The 12784-nt window shown below is 38.1% G+C and overlaps 2 protein-coding genes across 6 annotated transcripts in view; both read left to right on the top strand.

The window, feature by feature from the left end:
* The window catches only part of dip2ba (disco-interacting protein 2 homolog Ba), a 53315-nt gene extending 47810 nt beyond the window's left edge, over positions 1–5505 (top strand). For both annotated transcript variants that reach the window (XM_027170504.2, XM_047807034.1), the window contains exons 29-38: positions 1–110; positions 831–961; positions 1114–1282; positions 1405–1575; positions 1802–1863; positions 1951–2008; positions 2109–2183; positions 2346–2520; positions 2623–2746; positions 3374–5505. In XM_027170504.2, the coding sequence (XP_027026305.2) occupies positions 1–110; positions 831–961; positions 1114–1282; positions 1405–1575; positions 1802–1863; positions 1951–2008; positions 2109–2183; positions 2346–2520; positions 2623–2746; positions 3374–3626 (1328 nt within the window). In that variant the 3' untranslated portion in view covers positions 3627–5505. The remainder of the gene's footprint in view (positions 111–830; positions 962–1113; positions 1283–1404; positions 1576–1801; positions 1864–1950; positions 2009–2108; positions 2184–2345; positions 2521–2622; positions 2747–3373) is intronic.
* A 3431-nt stretch (positions 5506–8936) lies between these two features.
* The window catches only part of LOC113658284 (glucose-6-phosphate 1-dehydrogenase), a 13928-nt gene continuing 10080 nt past the window's right edge, over positions 8937–12784 (top strand). Inside the window, exons 1-3 of one of the 4 annotated variants that reach the window (XM_047807036.1) lie at positions 8937–9064; positions 9244–9276; positions 9596–9717. In XM_047807036.1, the coding sequence (XP_047662992.1) occupies positions 9273–9276; positions 9596–9717 (126 nt within the window). In that variant the 5' untranslated portion in view covers positions 8937–9064; positions 9244–9272. Of the gene's footprint in view, positions 9073–9243; positions 9277–9595; positions 9718–12784 lie in introns of all 4 variants that reach the window. The other 3 variants (XM_047807037.1, XM_047807038.1, XM_047807039.1) reach the window with 3 other exon arrangements.

Genomic DNA, 12784 nt, shown 5'->3' with positions numbered 1-12784 from the left:
ATGATCTTCCAAAAAAGCGACCACCTAGCATCTATAAGCCTCCCACACCTGAGATGTTGGCCTATCTGGACTTCAGTGTGTCCACCACTGGCATGCTGACAGGCGTGAAGGTAAATCCTTGCTTTCTCAACTTATGGGGTGTGTTTGGCACTCATCCTTTCTCGTTGAAGACATTGGTGGCTCATACAAGACTCTGGGTTGTTGACTAGAAGCACAGGGTTAAAGTCCCAGCACTAACAAGTTGCCAGTATTGGGCCCATGAGCAAGGCCCTTAACCCTTTCTGCTCCAGATATGCTGTATCTCTGCTGATGCTGCACTCTGACCCCAACTTCCTAAACTGAGATATGTGAAGAAAAGAATTCCAATGTACTGTGACAAAATAAAGGTTTCTTTTTATTCATCATCACACATTATTCTGATTACAATAACTAAAAACAGAGTGGTGTGATGGTTGATCCTTTATACCGGAGACTGTTGAGGAAGAATGATCGGCTCCTTGGGTTCTGGAGACGTCATTTCAATTTACTATGTACTGCATCAGCTATATTTGGTAGAAATGACAATAAAGGCTACTTGACTCGACTACTGAGGAAGCAGTGGGTGTTTGGTGTGGCATGATTTCCTAAAAAAGGAAGGACATTATCACATTACCTGTATTACAAATATCACTCAATATTTTTGTGTGTGTAAAACTAAAGGGATTTTACGTTATACTGTAATATACACCCAGCATCCACTTTATTAGGAACACCTGTACATGAGCATGGTGATTTACATGTACTGATAAGAGTCGAGTATTTTCAGACTAATATGAATTTGTCTCTTCCAGATCTCTCATGCCGCAGTGAGTGCTTTGTGTCGCTCCATTAAACTTCAGTGTGAGCTCTACTCCTCCAGACAGGTGGCCATCTGCCTCGACCCCTACTGCGGCCTTGGCTTTGTCCTCTGGTGCCTCTCTAGGTAAGACACAACCACTAACCACTAAATTTAGACACGTGCACACACCTGTATATTTATTTTACTGCCTTTGTGTTATCCTATTATCGATTAATGTATTAACGTAGCAACATAATGATATGATCTTTTTCTCTCTTGCGCGTGTGTGCGCATAGTGTGTATTCAGGTCATCAGTCCATCCTGATTCCCCCAATGGAGCTGGAGGTCTCTCCTTCTTTGTGGCTGAGCACACTCAGTCAGTATAAGATCAGAGACACCTTCTGCTCCTACTCCGTCATGGAGCTCTGCACCAAGAGCCTAGGAACACAGACTGAGCTTCTGAAGGTGAAAGCACACACAGTATCTCACTCTGTCACACTTATTTAGCACCATGAATCCCTGTCTTTGAGCTTTGGAGTGTACCGTTCCCCTGTGTGTGTGAGACTGATAGTAGTGTTGGATTGCAGACACGGGGTGTGAATCTGTCATGTGTAAGGAGCTGTGTTGTGGTGGCGGAGGAAAGGCCACGGTTGACACTCACACAGTCCTTCTCCAAGCTGTTCAAAGACCTGGGACTTTCACCACGTGCTGTAAGCACTGCATTTGGCTCCCGAGTCAACCTGGCCATTGGCCTTCAGGTCAGCTACTGTGCACACACATTCACACACACACAAGGCAACAACTGAGTTCAGTAGTTACTAAATTGATTTATTTAATATTTATATACTGTTTAAATAATATTCACCTCATTCACGCTCTCACTCACTCACTAAGAAAATAATGCACTTTATACTGTATATTTATTTAGATAATGAGATTAAGGTAAATATTGTACGGTCTATTTAATTCTTTTATTTCGAATAGGGAACGGCTGGTCCAGATCCTTCCACCGTTTACGTAGACATGAAATCCCTCCGCCATGACCGGTAAGGATGAGCCGCCTCAGCTGAGTGATGTCATTCTCTAATCTCCAGGGATACTTGTATGATAAACTGTGTGTGTGTGTGTTGCAGGGTGAGACTGGTGGAGAAAGGAGCTCCTCAGAGTTTGCCCCTCATGGAATCAGGAACTGTAAGCATATTTGGTTGTTTTTTAACAGCTGCTTGTGAGAGAATATCAATAAACCAGAATGGGATGTAAGTTTGTGTTGTGTGTCTGTGTGTATGATCAGATCCTTCCAGGAGTACGAGTAATTATTGTGAACCCAGAAACTAAGGGACCACTTGGAGACTCACATCTTGGAGAGGTAACGTGTCTTATGCGTGCACACACACATGCACAAATACAGCAAATAATCACTAGTCTTGGTAGAAAATAAGGTCAAAGAAATAGAACAAGGAAAGTGTTGTAACAATGGTTTAATAATAACTGTAACAACAAGAAATAGTATATATTTGCTGTGTGACAGATCTGGGTGAATAGCCCTCACAATGCCAGTGGCTACTACACCATTTATGGAGAGGAGAACCTGCAGGCTGATCACTTTAACACACACTTGAGCTTTGGTGAGACCCAGACACTGTGGGCCAGGACTGGATATCTTGGCTTCATCAGGAGGACCGAGCTACTGGATGCTACCGGAGGTCAGACTTTAAAAAAAAAAAAAAAGCTTAGAGAAGCTGTACTGTCCACACTATGCAACATTTCTGAGTTGGAATCTGTTCCAAAACTCCTTTATCTTTTAGATCGTCATGATGCACTGTTTGTGGTCGGCTCACTGGATGAGACGTTAGAGCTGCGCGGTCTGCGCTATCACCCCATTGATATCGAGACATCAATATCACGGGCACATCGCAGCATTGCAGAGAGGTAAGAGTGCAGGATGTGGCTGTCATGCACTGCCAGTCAAACAGGACATAAACATATATTTTAATTTAGAAACATCATAGTTTTTGTGAAGGGGAGGTTGTTTGTTTTCTTCCTTTGACTTATAGACTACATAAGTCATTTTATTCCAGAATTTAGGCTTTTAGCATTCAGTATGACTGCATTTTACCTACACTACATATAATGGATACAAAAATCATGTTGAAGTCACAACACAATCAAATTTTGTTAATAAATATCTTTTATATTTAGGGGCCAAGCACTAAGTAACTGTAATGTTTATCTGTAAGGATTTGTCTAAAGACGTGAATTTTATTTAAATACTATTGAATTTCATTGTTTTTTTTGCTCATCATTCTATTTTCACCTTTGAGTCAAAACTAAAGTTTGTGTTGATATTAAATACTGCTGGAGTACCGTATGGTGGTAATGCTGTCAACCCTGTACACACGTGCACACTTGATACTGTATATTTTATACAAATACATTAGGAATTCTGGGATAAAAATGTGGAATTATTAGAAATGACCCATGGGCTGTACTGTAGATGATAATAAGTCATTGTTGAGTGATTAGACTCTGACTGTTATTGGGCTTCTTTCCTCACAGTGCCGTGTTCACTTGGACCAACCTGCTGGTGGTGGTGGCTGAGTTGAGTGGCTCTGAGCAGGAAGCTCTGGATCTGGTGCCTCTTATCACTGGAGTGGTTCTGGAGGAGCACCACCTGGTCGTGGGAGTGGTGGTTGTTGTGGACCCTGGAGTCATCCCCATCAACTCTCGGGGGGAGAAACAGCGCATGCACCTGCGAGACTCCTTCCTGGCTGACCAGCTGGACCCCATCTACGTGGCCTACAACATGTGAGCTGACGGGAGCTTCTTCATGGGATCAGAAATAAATATCAGAAGAACGCCAGTCTTTCCCAAGCAGGGGGCCATCAGCTAATCCTCTCCGTGCCTCACAATAACATGAGATGCGGCATCAGACAGGCAGCATCGCTTGCAGGAGGTGCTTCTTTTCTCCTTGTGCTAGACTAACAGGTTAACATGTCTTTTAACTCGCAACTGTGCCAACAGCCATTTTGAAAAGCACGAAGGCAAAAAAAAAAAAAAAGTTGCAGATTATTGACTGCTTGCAGTTGCCTCTCCAGTAGGGCAGTTAGTATCACCAACCCTAAAGACTCCACGTTCTGGTTTGAGACTAGACAGAAGACTTGTGGGACTTGCATAGAAAACTTGTCCTTGCACTTTATTCCTCCTCCTTTTGAGCCTTTTTTTGTGGAGGAGGATGTCCTTAATTTTTAATTCTAGAAGTGCAAACCAATTTAAAGATGTCTTGCAACATATTTTGTCCACCTGGGGAGAAAACTCTCTGGTTTGGTGCAGTCTGGGATCATATTATGCATCATTCATGAGGGCAAAACACTGTCCTGATTCAATAGGGCTTCTGAAACCCCACATCGGTGCTCATTCTGAACTTCAAGCACTATTTCTCCCCTGTTGGACAAAACATCACACAGACAACGTTGAGTATTAGCAGCGTCAGGATCACCAGCGTCGTTGACTGTGCTAGTTTGACATGCAGAATTTGCTTTGTTCATATATATTTTTTGTCTTTTACTCAGTACTACTAGTTGTTTTAAAGTGGAAAGTGAAAGGTTTACATCCGAACCTCTGTTTGAGTGCACGAGAATACATTTTATAACTCACATTGCCAACAGTAATGCACAGCATCGATAACCAGTATGATAAATAGCTTTTAAAGTATCCTCATAGGAAGCACAAGTCGATTCGAACATACTGGATTTCTATCTTGAAATTTATATACAGTGAACTAATGTACACTTAAGGTGAAAGGAACGTTTCAAGATAAACTCCATGCCTTATGAAACCTGTGGAAATTTTACTTTTGTATGTACGTTTTATTCTTTTAATTGTATTGCTGTACTTATACTTTGTACTGGTATCAAAGGGACTGTGGACTGGTGAAAATCGGAAAGTCTTCATGTGTGTGTGTAGGTTACCGTAGTGTCTCACTGGGTGTTACTGTATAATCAACCGGACACGTCATCACGATCCCCTTAACTTGACTGATCTCTCATAGTCGATGGGAAAATCTCATCACTGGCTTAAAAAGAAGAATTATTTAAAAAGAAAAAAAAAAAAAGAAACTATTTTACACATTTTGTCTCAAATATACAATTAAGTTGCACGTTCTGTCTTTTTCATTTCTGTGTGCTTCTGAAATTTTAGTTAGTGTGTGTACACATTACTCATTCCATCATGATGGCAGTATTGTTAAAAAAAACAAAAACATTACTTTCCCCTCATTGTTAATAGAAATGGCAATATTTAAGGAATGATTTTAGTCTACCAGCTTTATATTGCTTTACTGTTTACATGCAGTTCAATGTTAATGTCCATGTGTCATGGTCATGTGACCTTTAACACCAGAAACGATTGAAAACTTCCTGGAATTATGAACACATGCAAATCCATTTGTACAGTTTAATCTGAGAGATGTGGTTTTATTCTGTGGACTCTTTACTGTCAGCTGCTAATTCTGGTTTAATCTGTTCAGGCAAACTGCAAACTGAATTAGTCCGAGAACTGAACTTTAATCTTAGTGCCCTTTAAGAGACTGTTCTGACGGACTGGATTAAGGTTTTTATTTTGTTGTTGTTGCAAATCCATTAATTTCAATGCAGAGCTAAATGCCCATTTAATTAAACTTATTAAATAGACTGTCTGTTGCCTTTATTTCTGATCATTTCACAAAATATATTATTATATTGCTGGGTATATGGTTGTGTATATATATAATGATTTAAAATGGTCCTTTTTTTTATATATATATATATATACGGTATATATTATATATTTATTATTATTATAAATTTTTTAACAAACATTTTCTATGCATTTCTTAGCATTGGATTGAAAATTACGTAAAGTAAAAATAAAGATCCCAATTCACTTGAGTAACATTAATAATGATCATATGTAGTTTTAATTGTTCACAAAGTCTTAAATCTGATCATACTTGACAGGGAATAATTATTGGATTTAAAGTGGAACTGCGTCAAATTAAAATAAATTGGTCACCAATCGCATGCAACTATACAATCAGTGAAATTTGCCATATAGGTATACAGTTTGAGATGATTAGTTGCCATGCCGACCAGATCTCTACATCGTGTATTAGTGGAAAGGAAACATTACAGTAAAACCGCATGCTAGTTGATACTAGATTATTTCTATTAATTCTTATAGTCATTATATACGTTCAGCATCTGCTCACGTGACCTGTTTATTTGTGACCTGTGTTAATCATGTAGTGTAAGCATCTATTTTTCTTTTACAGCTCTTCCACAGACCAATGTTTTGTTTTGTGTGTCAAGCTTATTCATTTGTTTGTTCATTCATTGATTCGTTCATATCCAATAATTGCTTTTCCTGTTGCGGATTGCAGTGAATGCTGACGATACACACACTTCACAGTTCAAAACCTTGGATCCTGGAGCAGAGCCCTGGTGTGCGTGTGTGCGTGTGTGTGTATTATAACTTATTCTTCTCTTCCAAGAGCATCATCCCACCTTCCAAAAACATCCTGGTAGGTATATTAACATTTACGGCATTTGGCAGACACCCTTATGCAGAAGGATTTACATTTCTCATTTATACAGCTGAGCAGTTGAGCGTCAAGGGCCTTGTTTAGGGGCCCTGTGGTGGCAGCTTGGTGGACCTGGGAGTCAAACTCATAACCTTCCAATTGGTAGCTCAACACCTTAACCACTAGGCTACCACATCCCCCAAGGTCGATGTGCAGCTTTATGTGCAGCTGTTCTACTTAGTCCTAGACTAAGTGTTTTTACTATACGACTATTTTTAAAAGGTTTATTTAAAGAACAGTATTCTGGAGTGGGGCAAAAATCTAACGAAGCTGTGCATTTAGGGAAATTTTGGTTGAAATCTAAAATAGTACTACTATACTTATACTATACCTGTTATTTCTTTTCAACATAATTCTTCCATTAAGCTACCTATCTTCTAAACTATCCATCCATCTTCTATCGCTCTTCTAAACTAACATTAGTTAAATGGTTAAGAATGATTTAAAACATCAGGTAGACAGATGGTTAGAGTAACAACATACCATGTGTTTAGAAACCCACTATATAGGGCAAGTCATGGCCTAATGGTTAGAGAGTCTGACTCGTAATCCTAAGGTTGTGGGTTCGAGTCTCGGGCCGACCACGACTGAGGTGCCCTTGAGCAAGGCACCGAACCCCCCCAACTGCTCCCCGGGCAGGGCAGCATAAATGGCTGCCCACTGCTCCGGGTGTGTGTTCACGTTGTGTGTGTTCACTGCTGTGTGTGTGCACTTTGGATGGGTCAAATGCAGAGAACGAATTCTGAGTATGGGTCACCGTACTTAGCCATATGTCACGTCACTTTCACTTATATCCAGTTTTATTAATAACTGGGTTCTGGAAGGCAACCTTTTGTGCCCACAGCATAAATTATGATGTGATTTACTGTATACGAGTTGTGTATCCCCTCTCATTTGTACATGGAATAAAGATGATTACAGAAAAAAAATATTTTTTTTTCTTTCAGTATTAAAATTTCAATTTATCATTCCTGCTACTTGATGTAGTGAAGTAACAGTGAATCAATATTAATTAAATTTATTAAGTTATTTCTTTTTAAGTAATCTTGGCACGTGCATGCAATCTTTACACTCAAATATGTGCAGCTTTGCAAGGATAAATGCAGGCAGAACCACTTTTGATATTCTAGCTATTAGCATGGAACAAAAATATAAAAATCTCAATAAAGGCGCATACAGATAGACGTTTTTGCGTGTATGATGTTTATTCATTCACTAATCTAGTGTAGCATAAAATGTAGCAAAACTGCTTAAATGTTATTGAAACTTTATTCATAAAGTATACCTTTTGCTAAAATTCACCTCAATCTACAAAAAAACTGAAAAAAGTTTCTCTACAGACTTATTTTTGAGATAAATCTCAATAGTATTTAATATTACTATATTATTTATAAATCCCACAATCTACATGAAAGTCATGGTTAAAATGTAATCTACACATACGATGTTATATATATATATATATATATTACATGTACAGCGGGTAAAATGAGTATTGAACACCACCATTTTTCTCAGTAAATTTATTTCTAAAGGTGATATTGACATGAAATTTTCACCAGATGAGGGTAACAACCCATTCAATCCACACATGCAAAGAAATCAAACCATAGATGTCTGTAAATTAAGTTATGTTTACTAATGTTAAATGACGCAGGGAAAAAGTATTGAACACACTTACTGAAACATGTTTAATACTTTGTACAAAACCCTTTGTTGGTAGTGACAGCTTCAAGATGCCTCCTGTATGGAGAAACGAGTTGCATGCATTGCTGAGGTATGATTTTGTATGTGTATATGTGCATATATATGTGTATGTGTATATGTATGTTTGTGTATAAGTATATATTTGTGCATATATGTGTATGTATATATGTATGTTTGTGTATATGTATATGGGTATATATGTGTGTGTGTGTGTGTGTGTATATATGTGTATATGTGTGTGTGTATATATGTGTATATGTGTGTATGTGTGTATATATATGTGTATATGTGTGTATGTGTGTATATATATATGTGTATATATGTGTATGTGTGTATATATATGTGTATATGTGTATATATATATGTGTATGTGTGTGTATATATATGTGTATATGTGTATATGTGTGTATATATATGTGTATATGTGTATATATATGTGTATGTGTGTGTATATATATGTGTATATGTGTGTATGTGTGTATATATATAAACTTAGTAAAAGTTAAGACTGGGTTGTTTGATGCAGGTTAACCGAATTATCTGTTAGCAGCACATGCTAACTTTGCTAGCTAACACCCCCATGAGACATCAAAGATCTTTTCTATTTTCTTTCCAATTTTTTTGTTCGTAATGTCTCTATAAAGGATGTCTTTATTATTTAAGTCAAACAGTACAAGACTTAAAAGCAGTTGGGAAATACAAACAAGCCTTCACATTGGCAGCACTGACCCCAGCACAGGGCGAGTTCGGGAGTGGCCACGCCCACAAATCATTTCATTGGCTCACGGATGTATGGTGCTTGAGCTTGACTTCCGGGTTTTATTGTTTATATGTTCGGCTGCCAGTAGCTGGGGCTTCATTAGTTCTGTTTCTTTTCCCATTTGTTGTATAATCGTCGAGTTTTAATCCGTGACCGTGTGCATGTAAGTAGGTGATTATATCTTTTTTTTATTCCTATAGTCTGAAATAAATCCGTCCATTTTAAATACAGGGCTGAAATTGTAGAATCCCAGAATGTTTGTGTATGAAAAGTCTCATTGTTCTATATGTTTTGTATAAAATAAACTCCACTGGTGATTTTTGTGTGTTTTTACCTTAACAGAAGTTGCAAAACTAGAACAAAAAATTATCATGGGTAAGGAAGCATCTGAATGTTCTAAATCTTTGGTGATGTTTTCTCATTCCTCTTTTAAACTGTGGTTAAAAATGGTGTTGTTCTTGATTATGATTATGATCTTTTGCTTTTTGCAAAAAATTGAGCAGCTTTCCATGACTCTCCTTCTTAGCTGTTTGTCTTCTACCTGTTTGCCTTCATTAAACAAGGCTGCTTTTTGTGCATGCAAAAGTTCTCACAGCTGAAAAAGTTCAGTTAAAGTCTAGTTGATGTATGAAGCCCAGAGATCATAGCAGATGTCGGTATGAAAGATGTCCAATTGTCCAAATGACTTTTGCAGAGAAGATGAACAGCCTGCCCCTGTCTCGCTCTGAGGTGTTCGGGGAGCTGAGAAAAGAGCTACACGAGGTTAAAGAATTTCATCAGTCTGATGTCCATATCTTCATCATTATGGGTGCATCGGTAAGTTCGATTCATTTGAACGAAATCTTTCTATCATGGATATTCTAAATACAGTTTTAGAATAATATTTAAACAGAGAGCTTAACGTGTTCCTACCTCAGATCATTTCCTCAGTCCATTCGCACACCTTTCGCAGACCAGCTACTTGTTCTTATTTTAGAAATCAATCCTCACTAATTTTGGATTTTTTTGTACTCAGTCATTTAGAGGGAAGTAGAGGTCCAGTTATGCAATAAGACTTGAATGAGGAAATCTGATTAACAGTACAGAAGGGTTGAGTAACACAGTAGGGAGGTTCAGCTGGAGACTCGCCATGGAACTGAATGCTCATTGGTCATGTATTATGACAACAGGCTGCTGATTGGCTAAACAATACAAAAGACCTTTTTGGACAGGATGAGGTAGATGTTTGCTCTTTCTCTAGTTAACTTATGAACTCCATAATTATGAACGTATATAATTATAATTTTTGAATAATGCAGTGTGATTATGTTTCCCTCCCTCTAAGCAGTAAAATTTATGTACAGTAAAATGAATGTCTACCCTAGAGGGTAAAGAGGGCTTGTCTTTAATAGGTCTGGTGCTATTGAGCTCACTTTTTGCAGCATCATTCTCAGTCAGCACTTTATCCTGCAAGGAAGAAGGAAGGTCAGGTAACTATGTAACCGTAGCAGTGATCGTTCTAAGGTGTGGCATTCTGCCCACATGTGACTTAATGCCTAAATAAACAGAAACTGAAATTCTAATTCTATCTTTTCTGTCTGGACAAATCTCTTTCACAACTAAAACTTGGTTGTGATACGCTTCGCTGGTGAATCAGTTCTGTTTTTCTTATGTTCATTCTTCTTCTTCTTTTTTTTTTTTTTTTAAAGTTGACTTTTGGATCAACATGTACCTGTTATAACAAGAAATTCGAGTGTAGCCTAAGCGACAAGGAAGAGACAAGGTGACAGCGTGGTTGTGGTGTTATAGCCTGGGAACACGTGATACAATCTCTGTTAAATCTTTTCAGTGCTTTACATGTGTCACAAATCAGATCACTCTGGTATAGTGTTACTGTATAAGGGGATTGTGTATGTGTGGTCCCTAGAAACAATGACACAGAAGCGGCAGTTTCTGTTAGAGGAGAGAAGTACAGTATACCTTTGCATTGATTAGATTATTGGAGGATTTCAAGGTGACCGCTGCCAGATAGATCTTCAGAGTCTGATATATGTCAGATCCCTTCCATCTGATGTCCTCTCCTAAGCCATTTAATATAGAATAATATAGAAATATAGATAGATGGGCGTACATGCATATCTCAGGCTGGAGAAAAACAATTACCATAACCACCAGGCCAGAGCCAGACGAGTCATTTAAAACCCATTTGTTATAATGGCTTCAAGATACAGGATCTTCAGCAGACCTTGTAGCTGGTGACCAAACTGTTGACTTTGTGCAAGGCCATACGGCTTTCACAATATTCTTTACTGATAGCTCTATGCCAGGACTGTACAGGTATGTAGGCCAGCACACTAGTAGATGGGATTACCACAGATGGAGAGATGCTTGAAATGGGTCAGCTGCTTACAAAATCCGGTTTGGGTAAGAAAGTATGCTACACGAAGAGCTTTGTCTGTCAGGGACAGTTTTATTATCTGAGGCTGGAATACTGCTGTATCGGGAAATAGTCAAAAAATATAATCAAGTTTACTCACATGCAAAAAGACTGAAGAATTTTGCATTCACTTTGTTTAAATCTAACCGGCTATTTTGAGTAAAGAGTACCTGTATTTCATTACGTGCCTAATTTGTCAGTACATATTATTTGCTAGTAGATGCCTAATAACTTTTAAAAAAACAGGTAACATATAAACTATGTTGGGTATTGTTTTCCTAATTATTTGTTTTACATCTGTTTTCATATTTGGCTTTAAAAAACAAAAAAATGTGAATACTTAATGGCCACAAAGTTCTTAAATGGCTCCAACCAGAAGGAGCAACTGGCAGAAGCACAGGGTTCCCTTTTTCTATCCCTCTGTTTTTGCTCCATCCATTCTTCCTCCAATTTTAACAAAAAGCCCAGGTTCTGAGGATAAACACATGAAGTATGACCTGCATTATCTTTACCCAGGATACAGTATCTTGATCTTGGTCTCCTCACACCAAAAACCCTCCTTAAAGAGTCACTCTAGTGCCTTCATACAGCTCTTCTTAAGGTTTGATTTTCTTTCTAACGAGCCTTCTAAATAGTACTCAGTTATTCAGAGCTCTTCAAATCTCCTCAAATTTACTGCACCTTTACTTCTTGCAACATTTCATGATTCTCTTGCCTCGGTTTTGCACTGCGATTTGTGGGATGGTCTTGTGTGTGTGTGTGTGTGGTGTGCTTGAGTTATAACACAGTAAAATGTCAGCAAAAAGAAACTCGTATCGATTGGCTCAAATTATTATTTTTTTAATTGTAGTTCATGCTCTATTTGTCTGGATTGTTATTTTCAGGTCTTTCTACAAAATCTCAATAAATTGGAATCAATCTAACGTTCACTAGATCAGTTACTTTCCTGTGCATGTATCCTTGTATGTATTACTTTAGCTCCACCCGACTGTACCGTATAAATCAATATGTATTCGTGTATGTACTCTTATCTCATTGCAGGTTTTTGCTATTTGCTGAGGCACTTCCTCGTTTCACAGTGCATTCACTCATTTATTTCACCACTGGTTTCTTTTTCCTTCCTTCGACCGCAATAATTCGCACAGAAAAATACAAAACAGCAACGTATTTTCAATGTTCAGCATTTCTGTCTTCATGTGGATTTTAACACATGAAGTGAAGCACACCAGAGCGAGCCTGTTAAGCAGTCTTTGTTAAGTAACTTCTGATAAACCGGACATGACTGATTACATTATTACTGATTACTAACAGTTTACTTCTGTAACTGTGCTTCTGTGCTACGTATCATAACCGAGTTGCTCACCTCTGACTGCACAGTACACCGTTTAGTTTTAGAACATTTTGTTTAGGATTATAAAGTGTGTTTTAAATGTCAAAGGATATTTTGTCACCTTCTATTGTTAACAC

The sequence above is a fragment of the Tachysurus fulvidraco genome, chromosome 23 (genome assembly GCF_022655615.1).
Source record: "Tachysurus fulvidraco isolate hzauxx_2018 chromosome 23, HZAU_PFXX_2.0, whole genome shotgun sequence".
Taxonomy (NCBI): Eukaryota; Metazoa; Chordata; class Actinopteri; order Siluriformes; family Bagridae; genus Tachysurus; species Tachysurus fulvidraco.
This window is presented reverse-complemented; position numbering and strand designations above follow the sequence as displayed.